This window comes from Carlito syrichta, unplaced genomic scaffold (assembly GCF_000164805.1).
Source record: "Carlito syrichta isolate Samal-C Ts95f unplaced genomic scaffold, Tarsius_syrichta-2.0.1 Scaffold305805, whole genome shotgun sequence".
Taxonomy (NCBI): Eukaryota; Metazoa; Chordata; class Mammalia; order Primates; family Tarsiidae; genus Carlito; species Carlito syrichta.
Genome location: NW_007249901.1, coordinates 89,490 through 109,440, shown reverse-complemented (window position 1 = coordinate 109,440; position 19,951 = coordinate 89,490). Strand labels below are relative to the sequence as shown.

The 19,951-nt window shown below is 56.0% G+C and overlaps 1 protein-coding gene across 3 annotated transcripts in view; it reads right to left on the bottom strand.

Moving 5' to 3' along the window:
• Positions 1 to 2,095: 2,095 nt before the first annotated feature.
• ALPL (alkaline phosphatase, liver/bone/kidney) overlaps positions 2,096 to 19,951 on the bottom strand; it is a 22,039-nt gene continuing 4,183 nt past the window's right edge. The window contains exons 2-11 of one of the 3 annotated variants that reach the window (XM_008062722.1): positions 19,017 to 19,136; positions 18,573 to 18,688; positions 15,954 to 16,128; positions 15,098 to 15,273; positions 11,510 to 11,653; positions 9,597 to 9,666; positions 7,050 to 7,184; positions 4,396 to 4,587; positions 3,786 to 3,905; positions 2,096 to 3,114 (exon numbers count right to left, since the gene is read on the bottom strand). In XM_008062722.1, coding sequence (XP_008060913.1) covers positions 2,849 to 3,114; positions 3,786 to 3,905; positions 4,396 to 4,587; positions 7,050 to 7,184; positions 9,597 to 9,666; positions 11,510 to 11,653; positions 15,098 to 15,273; positions 15,954 to 16,128; positions 18,573 to 18,688; positions 19,017 to 19,136 — 1,514 coding nt within the window. In that variant the 3' untranslated portion in view covers positions 2,096 to 2,848. Of the gene's footprint in view, positions 3,115 to 3,785; positions 3,906 to 4,395; positions 4,588 to 7,049; positions 7,185 to 9,596; positions 9,667 to 11,509; positions 11,654 to 15,097; positions 15,274 to 15,953; positions 16,129 to 18,572; positions 18,689 to 19,016; positions 19,151 to 19,951 lie in introns of those variants that run through there. The other 2 variants (XM_008062723.2, XM_008062724.1) reach the window with 2 other exon arrangements.

Genomic DNA, 19,951 nt, shown 5'->3' with positions numbered 1-19,951 from the left:
AAAAAAATTTAAAAACTAACCAGGTAAGGTAGCTCATGCTTATAGCTCTAGTCACTAGGGAGGCTGAGACAGAAGGATTGCCTGAGCCCACGAGGTCGAGACTGTGATGTGCTGTGATTGTCATGATCATGTCACTGTACTATAGCCTAGGTGACAGAATGAGAGATACCAACTAAAAAAATAAAAATTAAAAAACCCCAAAAAACAAAAAAAAAGGTGAGGAGCAACTTGGGGTCCAGCTGAGTGAAGGAGACATGGGAAGACATGTCTGGGTATCTGGGAAGTAATGTCTGGTTCTCTAAGGACACATCACCCTATGGCCTCGAGGCCAGGCAGAAAGACCTCCTTCCTCCTGATGGGGTCCTGAGTACCCACTGTGTGCCAGGTGCTGCTAGGCACAGGGGTCAGGGAAGCTGGATCCTTTACCCAAGTCCATAGGACCAAGAAGGTGATGGAGCAGGGGTGTGGCCCCATCTGACTCACATTCCGCCCCATTAGTGCATCCCAAAGTTGACAAGGGCTGTCGGTCTGTCCAGTATTAATCCTCCTAGGAACGACCCTTAGCCAAGGAGGGATGAGTTGAGGAAGAACTACTCCAGCTCCCTGGCAGCCTGGATGGGATGCCTCTGAAGGGCATCTCCTGTACGGTCCTCCTGGGGAGTGAGCCCTGGTGGCCACAAGGGCCACCTGCTTGCTGACACACCCTTTCTCTGTTTCCTTCCCAATCCTGTCTCACTTCCTCCACTCCCCCCACTGCCCCGGGGCCTTCTGGGTTCCTCTTATAATTTGTACTGATTCTTGTCTCAGGTTCTGCCTCTGAGGAAGCCCAGTCTAAGATGCAAAGCATGATTTGCACACCCTGAGACATGGAAGTTGGTCCAGGCCGTAATGGGGCGCTTTTAAAAACCGACTGCTTGAATGGGAATTTAAATAAGTGTTCAGGAAGCAGCAGGACTGAGATAGGGCAAAAATCACAATGATGGTCAACAACATCTGAAAATACTGCACTGTCCAGTTCAAGATGAGGCATCGCTTGGTCCTGGCAAGAACGTCTGAATATAGGTACATTCTTATCCCGGCATCTGCTTGGCTATGCTTCCCTTTTTGCCAGGACTGTTAGGAAACTCAGAGAGAAATCTTTTCAGTCTGCATTCTCAGTTCTGAGGGGCGTCCACGTCTGACGTGTGGTTTCTTGTGTTCCAAGTTCATATTTAACGGGTGTGTGTTGTGTTGAGTCATGAAGACTCTGCCTTGGCAGGAGGTTGGAAGTGCCTTATAAACCAGTAGAGGGCATCGCTAAATACAAGAGCTTTGGAAGAGGACAGGCCTGGATTCAAATCCTAGCTCCATGACTTGGGGTCTCTTGAGCAATCACACCGCTTCCACACCTTGGGAGTCCTTGTCTGTGAATGTGGGTGACGGGACTTGCTCCCAGGTGAGGATTGACGCAGTGCGTCGCCAAAGGCGGCAAGTAGAGCCTGGCGAGTCATGAGTGCCCGGTTGGTTGCCGTGATTACCACCTAAGGATGGTCACTCCAGTGAGGCAGGAGGAGCTGACCTGGACAGCACCATGGACCCCCAATGTCAGGGGCGATCCTGAGTCCCACACCCACGTGTGAGCATCAGGAAGGGGAAGGTGATGCTCGCTAAGCTAGTGTGAGGGCAGGGAGCAGATCCGTCTCAGCCAGCTCACGTTCTTAAGCCCTGATGCAGTGCCTGGCACGCACCCAGTATCTGTTGAATGAATGAAATGGGCCAGAGTATGTGGTGCCATTTGTGGGTGCCATGCATTCGGGGTGCCACCGGCCCCTCTCGTACCCCCGGTGTAGGTTTCGGGGCACAAGGGCCCTCTTCCTTAATCCTCACAGCAGCCCAGGAGGGTGCTATCTCCCATTGTGCAGATATGGAGATTGAGACACAGAGACACAAAGCAATTTTTCTCATGTCACTCAGGCAATAAGTGGTGAAGACCCGGAGCCAGGAGGAGTCCCTACCCCCCTGCCTGCCCTGCCAGTACTCTCGACCCCAAAGCTAGTTCTTCCCAGAGAAATAAGCTTTTTCAGTCTTTTTCTCACTGACCACAAAGACTCAGCTCTGTCCTCAGAAGTATTTGGAAAGTTTTATTTAAATGTTTTGTGTTCCCTTTTAACCACCACCAAAAAGAGAAAAAAAAATTTTTCTGCTGTTCCAAACAGGAGAGTTGCTTCAGAGAGAAGCTGGCATGTGTGTTCAGAGCCAGGGGGCGTAAGCCCTGCCAGGCTGCTCTTCCCAGCCCGGGCCACCCTGGGTTGGATGGCCAGGCCTGGGAGCAGGCTTCCTTGGAGTCTGACAGCCTTGAAGTGAGAGGGTGAACAGACCCGGTCCCAAGGAGACACCTGGTCCCCCTGCAGGGAAGGCTGGGCTGGGGACAGGGTCCTGTACACGGTAGGGCCTGGGGGGGGTCCAGAGGGAAGGGGATGGGAGGGGGAGGGTCAGATCTGAAATGTTCCATGGAGGCTTCGGGACCTCTGGGTCTGGAGGAGTATGTTTGCTAGAAAAATAAGATGCTTTGAGAATTTCTGCAGTCTGTGCTCTCCGCCTGCCCGAGAGAAACCTACCCTGTTGGCCAGAGGGCGGCGGGGAGGGGGCGAAGGCCGGGGGCCAGGACTTGGTCTGGTCCCCTGCAGGATTCCAGAGGGGAGCGAGGCGGGTGGCAGACTTTGGTTTCCTGGGTCCCCTTTCTGGCAGCTGCAGAGGCTGAGGACTCCGCCGTGCCGCCCCTTGAGGTGTGGGCTGCCGGGCGGGGGCAGCACCGGGAGCGGGGAGTTGGCATTGGTCGCGGGCTTGCGGGCGCCCAGGCCCTGGGCCCTCAGAACAGCATGCTCATGGGAAGCAGGGCCAGCGGGAGCAGCAGGGGGCCTGGAGCAGGGCCACCCGCCGAGCTGGCAGGGGTGCAGTGGTCGAGGTTGGCCCCGATGCAGGCCGCGTATGCCATCACATGGGGGATATAGTTCTGCTCGTGGACGCCGTGCAGCAGGTGTGCCATGGGGCCCTTGGCGAAGACGGCCACATCCTCCCCGCCGTGGGTCTCGTGACGCAGGGGCACAGCGGACTGCGCCTGGTAGTTGTTGTGAGCTGTGGGCCAGAGGAAACGCCCGCTGAGACCCACCAGGGGCCTGGCCCCTGCACGCGGCCCCTCCGCCCCCTTCCCAGGTGGCTCAAATGCTCCCTCCCGTCTTATAGAAGAGGAGACAGGTTCAGTGTGGCCACAGGACTTGAGCCTGAGCCCAGAGCCTGCATTCTCAACCCCCAACTGAGAAAATTAACCTCATCTGGGTTGCCTGGCTTAGCAGGGAAGGGCTGAGAGGGAGACTCTTACCACTGGCTGCGCCTCTAGGTCCCCAGGGACCACTGCGGGCATCAAGAACAAACGAATAGTCAACAATATGGAACTGGATGAACGGACTGCAAAGGCTGGCATATTAGAATACTATGCAGCCAATAAAAATGACAGTGCAACGCTTCAGGCATCTGCACGGGCCAGGCACTGTGCGAGGCTCGTCAGGCCCGTTTAGCCTTTCAGATGACCTTAGAGGGCAGAACCGTTTATGGAGACCAGAGCTGAGGAAGATGACGGTGCACGCTGAGGCCACGGGGCTGCCAAATCTCAGAAAGCAATCTAAATCGAAGTTGTTCTGACTCCAGTCCTAGATACTCTGAGACCCCGACATTGGCCACAGCTTCCCTTCTGTCCCAAGCCACCCCAAGGGCACCCGCTCCGCCCAGCCCTGGTCCTGTCATCTCACCGTAGTCCACCATGGAGACGTTCTCGCGCTCGCCACCCACCACCTTGTAGCCGGGCCCGTTGCCATACAGGATGGCCGTGAAGGGCTTCTTGTCTGTGTCACTCAGCATGGGGGCCAGACCTGCATGGGGAGGTGGCCGGAGTCACGGGGGAACTACGGGATAGTCCCCGGGCCCCCAAACTGGGCTCCTTGGAGGCTTGGCAGCCCCAGGGTCCTCTCTGAAGGGCCTGCTTCCCTCCATGAAGCCCCCTTCCAAGCCCTATTACTTCAGCCAACAGCTCCCAAGTTTCACCGTGCCCACACTCCCCCATCCGTCCATCTGTCCTTCCACCCACCCTCTCCGCCCCTCACCCACCTCTCATCTCTCCCATTTTCCCCTCTCCTTCTTTCCCACCCATCGTCCATGCAGCCACCCAGCTGCCAGCCATCCGCCCAAACGTGAACTCATCTCACTCCATCCCCTCACCCCGTGCCCACCATCACCTTAACTGTCCCACCTAGAGGACCCCATGCGCTGGGTCTGTGGGTCTTCCCACCTAGATGGGCTCCCAGATGGCCAGACAGGAGGCCCCAGGAGTGCCCAGCGCCCACCCGATGGAGGCCCACCTACCAAAGATAGAGTTGCCACGGGGAGTGTATCCGCCAAAGGTGAAGACATGGGAGTGGTCAGCAGTGACCACAGTCAGGGTGTCTCCCGTAGAGGTCATGGTGCCCGCCTGCTCGATGGCCTGGTCCATCTCCACTGCCTCGTGTAGGGCCTGCTTGGCTTTGCCTTCATGGTGCCCATGGTCGATCCTGCCTCCTTAGGACACCAAGGAACAGCCTCGGGTGAGGGGGGAGGGGAGGAAGAGCTGCACCCCCAGCCCGGTGACACGACTGCCAAACTCACCCTTCTTCCTTTATTTTAATTTAATTTTATTTCTTTTGAGTTGGAGTCTCTCTCTTTCATTCAGGCTGGAGTGCAGTGGCACCCACACTCACAGCCCCCCAGCATTGACCGGCTTCAGCCTTCCAAGTAGCTGGAACTACAGGTGTGTGCTACCGCACCCAGCTAATTTTTTTTTCATTTATTGTAGAGATGAGGTCTCACCACGTGCCCAGGCTGTTCTCAAACCCAAGGGCTCAGGCAATCCCCTCACCTCAGCCTCCCAAAGTGCTGGGATTACAGGCTTGAGCCACTGTGCCCGGCCTCATCCTTCTTTGATAGGGAAGATCAGTGGCCTTCACCAGGTACTCCTACGCGCTTGGACATCTGATACAGCCCTTCCGCCTTTCGGAGGTCCGAGAGGGAGGGCCCAGGCCAATAGTGCGTGTGTGTGAGGGCAAGGCCAAGATGTCACAGCAGACCCGCCAACTGGGAAGCTTGGCTCCTGTTCACACCACCGTGCTCCCAGCACTGTCTCCCCAGCTGCTTGCAGAAGTCGTGGGGGACTTCAGGGAGGCGGGGAGGGGGCATGCAGAGACCCTACGACGTGCCCGGCACAACAAACCAACGTCCCATCTCCCCACACAGCAATCCTGGGCAGGCAGGGGTAAGATCAGCCCATTGACAGATGAAGAGCTGAGGCCTGGAGTGTGGGGGTGATGCACACACAGGGGATCTGCCGAGGCCTGAATCCAGGCACGACTCCCCCTGGAACTCAGCTTTCCCACCTCCATCTTGAACACGTCCCTCCAAGCAGGGAACACAGAGCTTCTCCCTCTCGGAGGAGGGCAAGTCCTCAGTGCTCAGGCAGTGGCCGTGGCAGGTTCCATAAAAGCCCGCGGAAGTCTGACCCCACGCCACCTCCTTCCGGGTGAGCACAGGGCCTGCAACCTCGGAGGACCGCCTCCCACTCTGGCAGGAGGGCGCTGCCTGGCTGGACACCCCCGGCTCCGAGGGTCCCAAGCCCGGGCGCCAGGCAGCCCTCTCTTCCCACCAGCCAGAGCCTTGCCACTGGCCCGGCGGCTGGCAGGGCGGGTCGTCCCTTTGTTGTGGCTTTGGGAGCAGCTGGTCTGGCGGGCCTGCCCTGGCCTTGCTCACAAAGAGGATTGCTCCCAGGGGAGCCCGTGCTCGCCACTGCTGGTTTCTGGCTGCTTCCTCGGCGTCAGAGGCCTATTCAGGGCCAGGCCGAGACCGCCGTGCTGGAGTGGGAACCCCAGGGCTTGGCAAAAAAGCAGACGAGCCAGGCTGATGGGCACTCACCTCTGCAAGGTGGAGGGGTTTGTGCGAGTGTGGGCGGGGCGGTGAGTGTCTGTGTGCAATACGTCCACGTGTGCACATGTGTACACACATGCAGAGCTCAGCGAGGCAGCATGAGGAACCACAGAGGGCGAGGGCTGTTAGAACTCTGGAAGATGGCCAGGCTCAGTAGCTCGGCCTGTAATCCCACATTTTGGGAGGCCGAGGTGAGTGGATTGCCTGAGCCCATGGGTTCGAGACCCGCCTGGGCAACTTGACAAGACCTCATCGCTACAATAAATCAAAAAATTAATCGGGCATGGTGGCGCGCGCCTGTAGTTCCAGCTACTTGGAAGGCTGAGGCGGATGGATTGCCGGAGCCCAGCAGGTCGAGGCTGTAGTGGCTGGAAGTATGCTACTACACTCCAGTTTGGGCGACAGAGTGAGACTCCAACTCAAAAAAAAAAAAAAAAAGAACTCTGGAAGATTCTGGAACCTGTATCACTTCCTCACGCTTTCTATTGTGAGTGCCTCAGCTATTGTGTAAGCACAAAAAGGATCCCAGAGACGCAGAAGGTTTATTTTTTGTCGGGTCCTGTTCCAAGTACTTTATGTCTCTGAACACAATGGAGGCCAATCGCCCTTCCAGGAGCGGGGACTATTTTGGGACTCCCTGAATAGAAATGTGCAGGTAGTGGTCACACCACCAGCGGAGGGCAGCCCCAGGACAAGAACTCAAGAGTGACGCCAGGGCCTCCAGGATGTCACACATAGCATGGGAGAGCTAGGATTTGGCTTTACGAGGGGTGAAGCTGAGGGCTGCCCATCCCTCCAGAGACATGTCTCAGAGAGAGACTCTCAAAAAGAAGAAACCTGCCTCTTCCCCCAGGAAGCCTTCCTGGACTGGTGAGTCTGTTAAGCTGTCTCCATGCTCAAAAAACAGCTTGCTGAGCTGGGAGCTTCTGCCCCACCTGCATCCTCCCAAAGGGATTTCTGCCCTCACCCCAAAACCAGTCAACTCTCCTGGAGAGCAGGACCGTCCCATCCCAATGCCAGGGTCATGTTTCCAGACGCCCCCCTCCCAGGAGGCCTGGGTTCCCTACCTTCCACCAGCAGGAAGAAGCCTTTGGGGTTCTTCTTCAGGATTTGGATGGCCACCTCCACCATCTCAGAGAGCGACGGGTCAGTCACGTTGTTTCTGTTCAGCTCGTACTGCATGTCCCCTGGCTCGAAGAGACCTGAGGACACGCAAGGAGGCCACGCGTGATGAGAGACCGTGACCTTGCTAGGAAGATCCCAAAGAACCCAGGTGTTTTGGGGACACAGACTCCTCACACCCAACTTGGGGGTAGAGTATAGTATAGAGGAAGAACCTTATCTGTGCGGCTCTTGTAGGCCCAAAATTGTGTGGACAATTCCTTTTTTTTTTGAGTTGGAGTCTCACTCTGTCACTCAGACGAGTGCAGTGGCCACTCCCGGCCACCGCAGCCTCGACTTGCTGGGCTTCAGCGATCCTTCTGCCTCAGTCTTCCAAGTAGCTGGAACTACAGGCATATGCTACCACGCCTGGCTAATTTTTTGATTTATTGTAGAGATGAGGTCTCGCCAAGTTGCCCAGACGGGTCTCAAACCCACGGGCTCAGGCAATCCACTCACCTCGGCCTCCCAAAGTGCTGGGATGACAGGCTGAGCCACCGAGCCCGGCCCACAATTCGTTTTACCTTCACAGTCACCATGGTGAGGGGAGATCAACGTGCCCATTTAACAGAGGAGGAGACTGAGGCTCAGAGGTGTTCCCTAATTGCATTTTCAGTTGGGAAGTGATAGATTTGGAACTCAAGTCCATCAGTGTATCTCCAGCCTGTGGGCTCAGGACATAGCACCATGGTCCTAAGGCATGCCTTGTCAACTGTGGCTGGGATGCAGTGGGACAGCTTGGACGTGGGCACATCTACAGGTTGGGTTAGAAGGGCACAGTGGCCAAACAGCAGGTTTGAGGCCACTGTCCCTTCAGCTCACTGGGCTTGGTTATCTCACTTGCCCATGTTACAAGCTTCCAGGTGGGTCCCATGCTGGTGTTTCTGGCCTGGTGACCTTCCGGAACACAAGGCCCTTCTGTGAGCATGTGCACAAACAATCACTCCAATGAACAGAGAGCTCCCTCTGTGCCACACGCTCTACAAGTGCTTTGGAAGCAGGGAGGGGCTGGCCTCCAAGATGGCGCCCGGTAACCCCTGGCCACTGGAATTCACGCCCTTGTGTGGTCCCCCACAGTAACTGGAGCTAGCTTTTGCATCCCACAGAATTCCACTGCAATGACGGTGTGGGATTTCCAAGGCCAGGGCATAAAACGCTGTGGCTTCTGCCATGCATAGTCTTGGGTCTCTGGGTGAAGCCAGCCACCATGTTGTAAGGACACTCAAGTCGTTCTGTGGAGGGATCCCTGTGGCAGAGAACCAAGACCTCCCGCCCACAGCTAGACCAGCTTGCCTACCACACGGGTGAGCCATCATGGACATTCCAGCATCAGTCAAGCCTTCCGATGACCACAGCCTCATGAGAGGCTCAGCTTAGCTACCCCCAAATTGCTGACCCAAAGCAACTATGTACAGTACCACATGTTTACTCTTGGGTTGTTTTATTTTTTCAGTTTTTAAAAATTCTTTTACTCTTGTTTTAGACTGCTACATTTTGCGATAATTTGCGATAACCTGCGCAACGCATGAGTTCATGTAATGCTCATGACACCCCTGAGGCAGGCCCAATCACATTCTCCATTTTACAGAAGAGCCACTATCCCTACTTTATAGAAGAGGAAGCTGAGGCACAGGGGAGCAGCCATTTGCCCAAAGTCACACAGCATGGAGGAGGATTTGAACCCAGCACTCTGCCTCTAAGATTCATAGAAGAACCACCACACCATACGTACACGCACAGCTCTTCACAGCCTGTATATGGCCCCAGGTGTGCGCTGCGTAGCCCACGGGAGCAGGGGGCTATGTGCGTGTGCCCAGAGGGCATACAGCTCTGAGCCCACAATCTCCAGTGACACACCCAGACCCAGAGCCGTACTCCTTGGGGAATGTGGGCAGGAGATTTTGTCCCTACTTGCTGGGCCAACAGCCAGCTGGGAAAGAGGGGGATGTCTGCGTGCTGGTGCCCAGGGCTTCTGTATTCCACCAAGCCTAGAGCTTTCCTGGGCCTTCACCTGCTCCCCATTCCCGGGGTGGGAGATGGAGCCATCCATGAGCACCAGCAAAGGCAGAACGGTGGCTTCTGCCCTAGCCATGCATACAGTAGAGCTGTCTCCAGGTCCCCCGACTCCACAGCCTGGGAGCTGTTTGAGCCCCAGTTTCCAGCCAGGGTCCCCACCTGCCTGGCTGGTGCCGCATCTTAGCTGTGCTGAAGGCTGCAGGTCATGCCCTCTCTGAGCCTCAGTTTCTCCTTGAGCCCCATGGGGTCAATCCCCCTGCATGGCCAGCAGATTTGAGGCCTAATTCCAGGAACCAGAACTCCCTTCCTAGTCCCTCCCAGGTCCTGGAGCCCAAGGGCATAGGCCTCTAAGTGGGACTGGGCTGGTGCCTTGACCTGGGTGCTGGCCTCACACAGCCTCGCCACTAGGCTCCCAGTCATGTGTCCCCGCCACTTACCCAAGAGGTAGTCCACGGTGTGGGGGTCAAGGGCCAGGAGTTCGGTGCGGTTCCAGATGAAGTGAGTGTGCTAGGAGCAAGGGCCTGTGTCAGCACATGCCAGGGCTGGGGTGAGATGGAAGGACTGACCCCAGCTGATCTGAGTCTGGGGCATGTTTCCTTCTGTCATTGAACAATTCCTTCCTGAGGACCCACCATCCCTGACCTCGAGAAGTGACAAATAAACAGATATAATGCAGGATGATGAGAATTCTGATACCAGGGGCACCGTGAACTGAGAGGCAGGATCAAGGAGAGCTTCCTGGTGGAGGTGACCTTCTAATGGGTCCCTGAAGTAGGAATTGATCATCTTGGGGTCAGGGAGGAGGATTCACAGCAGGAGGGATCATGGGACAAAGAAGAGGCAGACAAGGGTCTTGAGAGGCCTTAAGTGCTATTGAAGGGTGCAGGCTTTGTGTTCTGTGGGCCGTGGAGAGCCAGAGAGGAAGCCAAGTCCCAGCTCTGCCTTGGGGACCCCATCTAGGAGGGGAGATAAAGGAGGGGCTGCTTCCTCAAGACATAAAGACCAGGCTCGGCCTGGAGACAGCACCATGTAGGGCCTGAACTGGGAGTCCTGGCATTGCCAGGAACCAGCCATGTGGATTTAGGAGAGCCCGCTGCCCTCTCTGGGTCGTCACATTGGTAGCAGTAGTTTTCAAAGCTCAGAGGAAAACCCTGCTGTGAAAAGGAGGGTGGGGAGGGTAAGCAAGTGGGCCTCGGCCTCACCCCCACTTCATGGAGGTGGCTCTCCTGTGTTCTCTCCCTGCAAGGTAGGTACCATTAGACCCATTTTGCAGATAAGGACAATGAGGCACACCGACTGCATAGCTACTGAGTGAAACTGACTCTAGAATCCACTCTAAGGCATGATTTTCTAGGGGTGCATCGCCCATGTGGGCCCCGACTGTGACACTCTATCTGGCCAAGCTCAGGGCCATGGTCTGAACTCCTGGGTAAGTACCCCGCCTGGGCAAAAAGGACTAAGCTCTGGTCCCATGTGCCATGTAGAGAAACTGAGGCTGAGAGGGGGGTGTCTTGGGCGGGAAAGGCGCTCTGGTCCAGCCTGAGCTGACTCAGAGGGAAGGCAAGGGTTCAGAGCCGCTCGCTTCCACAGCCTCAGGCACCCGTGGGGGCCTTTCCCCAGACCCTGCCCCCACCCCGTTCCTGGCCCAGCCCCATCCCACGAGGCCTCCCCGGGGCCAGTGCTGGAACTCAGAGAAACCCAACCCCAGAGTGACATCAAAGTGGCTGCCAGGCTGCTCCCCACTGTCTTCAGCCCTGACCACAGTCATTTCCAGACCCCAGCTGCCCCTGGCCGGCAGCACAGATTTAAAGGGCCAGGGGCCACTCTAGCCTCCTTCCCCAGCCATCCCCTCCCAGCTGAGGCCAAGGGGCATGCCTGGAGAGGGGCTCCTCACTTCACCCGCGGCTTGCGCACTTGGGCCACCGGTGCCCTCCACCCACCGATCCAGGCTGCCTCCTCCATCCTGCCCCCCTACTTGCCTGGGGCTTCTCAGGCCCTCCCTGTGGTCTCTCTCCTCTGGGGCACCCCCAGGCCCAGGCTTCTCTCATCCAGGCACCTGAGGCTCCCTGTCTCCTTGACCATCTGACTCATCCTGGGTGCCCCACGCCCAGCCAGGGCCCCCCACACCATAGGTACTCAGGGCGACCCTGGCCCAGCCCCCTCCCCATCCCAGCCTCTCCCTGGTGCCCTCCCCTGGGGGAAGAAATTGACCCATTATGCGCTGGTTCACATCTCTTAGACCACTGAGCCCATGGAGGGAAGCAGGATGGTGCCCATTTTATAGAGCAGAACGCAGACTCAGAGAGGGGCCTCCCACTCCAGGCCACCTCTCAACCCCTGAACAGGCTACCTTGTGTCTGGGTTTGAAGCTTTTCCAGATGTCAATGAGGTCCAGGCCATCCAGCCTCGTGCCCCTGGCCTTCTCATCCATTTCATACTCCACATCGGTTTTATTCTTGGGGTACATGTACTTCCGGCCACCTCCCATGATCACCTAGAGGGGACAGGAACCATCTGTTCCACAGGGCTCCAAGATGCCCAGAAGCCCCCAAAGCCCTGGCCTGGACAATGGCCTCCTGGAGTCCCTGGGGACAGCGTGTCCTTCCCAGCTCAGTGTATCTGGGGTTCTGTCCTTTCTGGGCCTCACTTTCCATTTGGGTGATGAAACCATGAGCCTCTCTGGACTATGGTTTAGAGCTTCTGGATGAACTACTGGAGCTACTGATAGCCTACCCTACTTGGCCTTCCAGAAGGCTGACACGTAACTCCCACTTGTAAATAGCTAAGACCATTTATATAGCACTTGCTGGGTGTCAGACACCAAGCTCTGAAGAAACCTTCTTACTCAATTTCATGCCAAGGAACCCTATGTCACTCATTTTCCAAATTTAAAAATGGACACAGCCAGGCTCGGTGGCTCAGCCTGTAATCCCACGCCTTTGGGAGGCTGAGGTGAGTGGATTGCCTGAGCCCACAGGTTCGAGACCCACGTGGGCGGCAAGACCTCATCTCTACAATAAATCAAAAAATCAGCCAGGCGTGGTAGCGCATGCCTGTAATTCCGGCTACTTGGAAGGCTGAGGCGGAAGAATCGCCGGAGCCCAGCAGGTCGAGTGGCCACTGCACTCCAGTCTGGGTGACAAAGTGAGATTCCAACTCAAAAAAATTTTTTTAATTTAAAAAATAAAATAAAATAAATAAAAATGGACACAGAAATGTGTTTTCCCCAAGGTCACACAGTCAGTAAGTGGTAGAGCCAGGATTCGAACCCAGAGTTCCTCTGACTCTGGCACCAGGGCCCTGCAGCATCCGTGGAGCCAAGGGCAGAAACTCCCAGAGTTTCCTCTCCCACGGTGAGAGGCAGAGTGCGTGCAGGGAGAGGCCGCAGCCAGGGAGGTCTTCAGGGCAGCCCAGCTGGGAGCCAGCCTCCTGCAGCCTGGACAAACAGCGGGGCCGGGCCTCCTGGCTGTGTAGTCACCGCCAGGCTAATTTTACCCGCCGTGGCTGGTGCGTGCGGGCAGACGGACGCGGGGCTGTTTGTTTTCCTTGGGAGTCCATGTTTGAAGTCCTGACTATTTTTAAAACAGGGGCCAAGAGCATAACAGCAGCCGCCCGCAGTGACCACCACGTCAGTGTCCTCCTGTCACCGCGGGCGCCAGCCCAGGCCGCTGCCCCTGGTCGACACCTTGGGAGAGCTGGACCTGGCTGAGGCTGGCCCCGGATCTTCCATCCCAGGCCTGGCATCTGTAAGCCCCTGTTCTACCTTTCAGCCTATTTCCCAGCTCAGAACCCAGCTTGTGCGGATGGAGAGGGAGCAGAAGCCCAGGATGGTGGTAGAGGGGATAAGGCACTCCAGAACCAGCCTGGCTCATGGGCACCTGGAAAGGTGTGGGCTTGAGTCAGACAGGAGCTTGAACCCTGACTCTTGCTTTCCGGCCAAAGGCCTGCCACCTAGACTCTCTGAGCTCAGTCTCCTTGCCCATAAAATAGAACTAACATCTACCCCCAAGACTGCACCAGGAGGAATGCAGTCACCCAGTGCAGGCCCCAGTGCCAGAGGCAGGAAGGATTTCCTGCTGCCAGGAACAGAGAACAGTCTTTCCAGAGAGGCAACATCCTTGCTCTCAGCTGCAGCCTGGAGCTCAGGGTGCGGGCGGGCTGTGTGGGGAAGAAGGGGAAGGGGACCCCAGGTCACGGGTCCCAGGCCCCCCCCCCCACTTGATTCCCACAGAACCTGACCCCTTGGCATTTGCCGAGTGGAAGACGAAGCCCCCAATCTTCTTGCCTGGAACCTCACAGTTCCCAGCCCCAGCTGGGACTGCACACGGGCTCATTAAATTCCCAAATAACAGACTTGATGTTTGGCTTTGGGGTTTGGGTTTGTGTCTTTCTTTCTTTCTCTTTTTCTCTCTCTTTTTTTTTTTAAGCAACAGATATTTATTTTCAGGGCGGACACCAGGATTTTTGTTTCATGTGCAGCCTAGGGACTGGGGGGCTTAGGGGCGGTGATGATGGAAGGACAGAGGGGCTGGGAGAGGAAGAGGAGGGTGAGAGGAGGGGGTGGTCCTCATTTGGGGCATCCTTCCTTCTCATTCCCTGGCTCACACCCACCCACCTCACCCCGCCTGAAACATCTCTCCCCTCTGGTTTTCCCTTAAGCTCCTGTCCGCCGCTGCCCGTGCCAACCCCTCTGAGGACAGCCCCTGTGTAATTACACCCTGCGCTTGTACAACAAATGTTCTCACATCCATGACCTCATCACGGCCTCCAGCGGCCCTGGGAGGAGGCAGATGTGGCTCTCTGTTTTTGTCACACAGGTGGGGAAACTGAAGCCCTGAGAAGGGAAGGGACTTGCCCCAGGTCACATGTCAAGGGACGGCGAAGCCAGGGTGGGATGGGTGGCTTTGCCTCTGATTCCTGCTCACAGAGGGTCAACAGCACTTCCTGAAACGGGGTGCTGAACCCACTACTTGGAAAAGGGAAGTGGTGGCTGGCAGAGAGGCCAGGTGGTACCTGGATATTGGGAGTGGAGGCGTTGCCTGGAGGGCAGAGGGCAGGCGAGTTTGCCTGGTGGTGGGAGAAAGAGGTGAGGGTCACTCTGGGCTGGGGGCTCACCTGAGCCTCACCAAGTCCTCGTTCCAGGATCACAGGCCAAAGTCCCCCAACCCCCTCCCCAGCCCCTACAGCAGGTAATAAAAGCCTGAAAAAGAATGAGTCAGAAGTTCTCACTTAAGAATAGAAAAGAGAGATCTGTCTGAGCATCAGATGGACAGCGTCTGCCAACATGACCCACCCGACGTGTCAAAGCATGTTTCAGGGAGAGGACATTTGGCTCACACGTACACATGGCTGCTTCCTGCATCCTCGCTAAGGGTCAGCCTTGTGCTGAACTCTGCAGGGATGGTCTTATTCCGTTCTTTTGATGGGCTTACAAGACAGGTTCAGTTCACAAAGGGGACACGAAAGGGAAGGCTCGGGGAGGGTCAGTGGCTGACCCAAGACCACACAGCTAGCAAAAGGCTGGCAAGGACTGGAAGACAGGAAGTTTACATACGAAGCACGCACTAACCACTGTATACACCAGTTCTTCTCCAGAAATGCTGGTTAAGTGTGGGTCCCCCCACCAAATAGGCCCTCATGGAGGGGTGGGATGGGGGTGGGGCATAGCACCAGGCTCCAACCTATGGAATAATCCCTGGATGCCTGGTTCTTGGGGGTGTGGTGGCGGTCACATGAGGGCTCACCCTGCAGCCTCACCGCAGAGAAATCCTACAGTGCCTGCCTGCCCCGACCGCAAATCCCCTAATGGGCTGGGAGCCCTCCCAGGTGCCGGGGAGCCAGGCCGGCTGCTTGTCCTGGGCCAGCCTAGGCCTGAGGCCTCCTGTCCCCCAGAGGCTCCGCCCCTCCAATCCCTGCCTAGCAGCACTCCCGCACTCACATCGATGTCCCTGATGTTGTGCATGAGCTGGTAGGCGATGTCCTTGCAGCCCTGGCTCAGGGCCTCTGGGGGCATCTCGTTGTCCGAGTACCAGTCCCGGTCGGCCGAGTGGGCGTAGGCGGCGCTGGGGGTGGCATGGTTCACTCTCGTGGTGGTCACAATGCCCACGGATTTCCCTGGGGGTGGAAGGTGGGGGTTGGCTTTGACTGCAGCTGTGGGGTGTCCAGCTGCCTTCTCCACCTCACTCTCTCCCTCCTCTCGCTAAAGACTGGCTTCCTGTCACTTCCACTGATTGCCTGGATCTCAGTCTCCCTATCTGTACCAAGAGGGAGATGGGGACACTGTCTCTGTGCCCCTCTTCCCACACCCTGAGGGCCAGTGAGCTATGAGCACCTGGGCTGAAATCTCCTTATCAATGAGCCCACAGGCCCCCAAGGGATCTCAGGTGGAGTGGGGTTCCCTCACCTGTGTCCCTTGACCCCAATGTTCCTGGAGGGGTGAGCCAGGTCTCCAGATTCCCGGAAAGAAAGGGAGAAGGAGCAGGCATTTACCGAACCCCCCAGGGCTGGCTCGGGTAGGACTTCATCCTCCTCACACCAGACCTAGGAGGCGGCTTCGGTTTCACACCCATTTTATAGTCCAAGGAACAGACTCAGGGAAATGAACTGGGACCAGAACCCTTGACCCACTAGCCTTCCCTGTCACAGAAGGAACCCTGTGACTATCTTGACACCCAGAGCGTCAGAGCCGGGAGCCCCAGAGATCATTTTTCTCTACCCTCTCCCCATAGGACAGTTGGAAAGACTGAGGCCCAGACAGGTCGCAGAGCCGGGCCCCGTCCCCTGCTGCTGCTCACCAGCATCCTTGGCCCAGCGCAGGATGGAGGTGACCTCATTGCCCTGGGTGGTGTTGCACCGGGAGCGCTCGGTGGCCGCGCTCACCCCCACGGTGCCTTCGTTGGCCTTGACCCCACACAGGTAGGCAGTGGCGGTGCCTGCGCTGTCGGGGACCTGCGCGTTGGTGTTGTATGTCTGTAGGTGGGTGGGAGAGGAGGGTCAGGGGATGGTCAGGCCTTGGCCTCACTGCCACCCACCTGCCTCCACTCACGCCACAGGACTTGGGCACGAGGGACACAGAGAGGCCCTGGCAGCCTTGCCGGAGCCCCGCGACTCACTGGGGTCCCCCGGAGTCACAGGATCACTTTGCTGCCTGCATCCTGTCACCATTCAGGAAGCAGGTGGGGTCAGCAGAGGCCTCTTTGGGTCTGCAGGAGCCAGCAAGGGGTAGGGGACCAGGGGGGTCCTGGAGAAAGAGGGGGGCTTCTTGAAGGAGTGGGGGGAAAGAGAGGGGGAGGGGAACAAAGAAGAGGAAGGTGGGGCTGGGAGGCTGGCGCTGCCTTCTCTCCCTGTGCCACCATCCGCTCAGACGTCTAGTGGAGACCATGAGAGAGTTACCTGTCTTCCCTCCCCATTAGCCTGAGAGCGGCTGGAAGGCACAGACAGCCCCTGCTGGTCCTTGGGAAGTGAGCCCTGGCCTGAGAAAGTGTCTGGTGGAGGTCATCACACCACCACCACCACCACCACCACTGACAGCAACCGCTGGCACACACCACGCTGGACATCTCACAGCAGAACAGGCATACCTCACTGTGGTGTGCTTTTGCTTCACCGTGCTTCACAGGTACTGTGTTTTTCACCAAGTGAAGGTCTGTGGCAACCCCATGTCAAGCAGGTCTATCAGTCCCATTTTTCCAACAGTGAAAGTTTGCTTTATTAGCATTTTATCAATAAAGTCTTTTTAGTTAAGGTATGGCACTAATGATGCTATTGCACATGTCACAGTATGGTGGAAATATAACTTTTATATGTACTGGGAGGCCAAAAAACTCATGTGCTGCGCCTCCGTGTTCACTTTATTGCAGTGGCCTGGGAAAAATCCGGAAGGATCTCTGCGGTCTGCCTATAATCAAATTAGCTTCATGAACTGCCTTGGGAGAGAATGAAGGAACTAGAACTGCATGGAAAAGAAAACACAGTTGGCCCTCCACCACTGTGGATTCTGCATTCATGGATTCAACCAACCACAGTTCAGAAATATTTGGGAAAAAAACTGCATCTGTACTGAACATGCACAGACTTATCATGTCATTACTCCAAAACAATTCAGTATAATTACTTACATTGCATTTATAATGTATTAGGTATTATAAGTGATCTAGAGACAATTTAAAGTTTATAGGAGGGTATGTATAGATTATATGCAAATATTCTGCCATTTTATATAAAGGACTTGAGCATTTGTGGATTTTGGTATCAGCAGGGGGTCCTGCAACCTGTCCCCCATGGATACTGAGGGGCAACTGTACATTGTGTGATTCTGCTTATATAAAATAACAAAACCATAGCTGGACACAATGGCTCATGCCTGTAATTCCAGGGCTTTGGCAGGTCAAGGCAGGAGGATCATTTAAGGCCAAGAGTCCAAGACTAGCCAGGGAAACATGGCGAGATCTCCCTCTTTACAAAAAATTTAAAAATTATCCAGGCACGGTGGCATGTACCTATAGTACCAGTTACTCAGGAGACTGAGGCAGGAGGAACCACTGAGCCCAGGAGTTCAATGCTGCAGCGAGCTATGATTACACCACTGCACTCCAGCCTGGGTGACACAGTGAGACTATCTCTAAGAAAAATAAACTAAGTAAACTACAAAAGCAGTCACAACCAATCCATGGTGCTAGAAGTCAGGACGGTGGGAAGGGGGCTCTGGGTGGACAGTGGGGAGGGGGTTCTGGGCTAGAGTGGGGCTCGAGGGGACCTCTGGCTGCTGTTCAGCTGTTTGACCAGAGTGGTAGTTAAGCAGATGTGGCAGTTTGTGAAAAGTTAAGCTGTACACCTGCGCCCTTTTCCTTTGTATGTTATACTCTAGTAAAGGGTTTTGTTTGTTTTTTGTTTTTTGCTTTTTTGTTTTTTGGGGTTTTTTTGAGTTAGAGTCTCACTCTGTCACCCAGACTGGAGTGCAGTGGCCGCCCCCGGCCACCACAACCTCGACCTGCCGGGCTCCGTGATCCTTCCACCTCAGCCTTCCAAGTAGCTGGAACTACAGGTGCGCGCTACCACGCCCAGCTAATTTTTTGATTTATTGTAGAGATGAGGTCTCACCAAGTTGCCCAGGCGGGTCTCGAACCTGCGGGCTCAGCCTCCCAAAGGCGCGGGATTACAGGCTGAGCCACTTTGCTCGGCTTGTTTTTTTGTTTTAAATCAGTGAGTTAAAAGTCTCAAAACAAGTCTTGGGAAGGAGCTGCTGCCCTCCTCACTTGGGAGTGGGGCCACGGGGACCAGGAGGTCTGATGGCCCCACAAGGCCCACTGCAGGCTTCCAAGGGGCTGGTGGGCCCCATGCCCCTGCTCCTTCCTCCATGCTGCCACACTGAGAGGTAGGTGGCTTGGTCCAGGCGGGCTGGGGCTGGGGCTCACCTTGGAGAGGGCCACGAAGGGGAACTTGTCCATCTCCAGCCTGGTCTCCTCCCCGGGGTTGTTGTGGAGCTGACCCTTGAGGATGCGGGCGGCTGTCACTGTGGAGACGCCCATCCCTGCGGTGGGGAGTGGGGGCCTCAGTTTTGGGCTCCCTGCCTCTTCAGCCAGCCTTCTCGGGTCCCCAGAGCTCTCTAGTTTGCCGCCAAGGCAGACTGGGGCAGTGGTACCAGGCATGGCTCTGCAAATGTGACAGGTGGCTCCTCCCTCCCTTCCCTCCCAGGCCCTTGGAGATTGCCTGGCAAAGCCCACCTGTTGAGGCCACAGCCTGGGCCCCTCATCCCCACAGAGCCCCAGTCATTCTACATGGCTCCTTTCACCCAGCCTGGCTCCTGGGCTCCTGCCCAGGTGCCCATCCGGCCCCTCCCTCGGACCCCCAGGCCTCACCATCTCCCAGGAACATGATGACATTCTTAGCCACATTGGTGTTGAGCTTCTGAAGTCCCAGGGCGTGTTTCAGGGTCTGCTGAGCTTGGTCTCGCCAATACTTGGGATCTTTCTCTTTCTCTGTACAGGCAGAGGAGGGAGAGCTATTGGACAGGGCTGAGGACAGCTTCTCATCCCGGGACATATGGATATACCACATCTCACTGCTGAGGCAGGAACACCTGAACTTGGAGGAGGGAGAAATTGTCACCCACCTCAGACAATACATCTTGTGGCTTATAAACATGGGCCAGTCAAATCCTCCGAACAAGCCTTCAGAACCTGGGGTCTTCTCATGTCTCCAAATGAAGAAACCAAGGCTCAGAGACAACAAGCAACTCACCCCAGGCCACATGGCACAGGCAGACCCTGACGGGGCTGGGCCCTGCTCCAAAGCCCATGCTCTTTCCTTCTACCCGGTACAGAGATGATCTGCTAAGGCAGCAAATGAACTGTGCCAGCACAATTAGGAGAGTAATGTTTAACCTATTCTCCAGAACACACTACTTGCAATGGCAGGAGTCCCTGGCGGGTCCGGCCATCAGTTATAAACTCTGCTTGGTTTATTCATTAAAGTAGATTCAGCAGGAGCATGACTTGGTGGCAGGGCTGACAGCTGTGCTGCAAAGCGAAACTTGCCTTTTGCTTCATGTATCACATTTTAAGTAACCAGGTGATCTCATTCTTAGGATCAATTATTGAGCAGAACGTTCGGCATCTCTGAACCCCAGTGTTGCTCTTCTGTTAACAACACCCTTTTGGACAGTGCTTCACAGTTCTGAGATGAAATGAGAATGAGGAACACTCCTCTCATCTTTCCTTTCTTCTCTCTCTCTCTCTCACACACACATACACACACACACACACACACACACACACACACACACACACACACA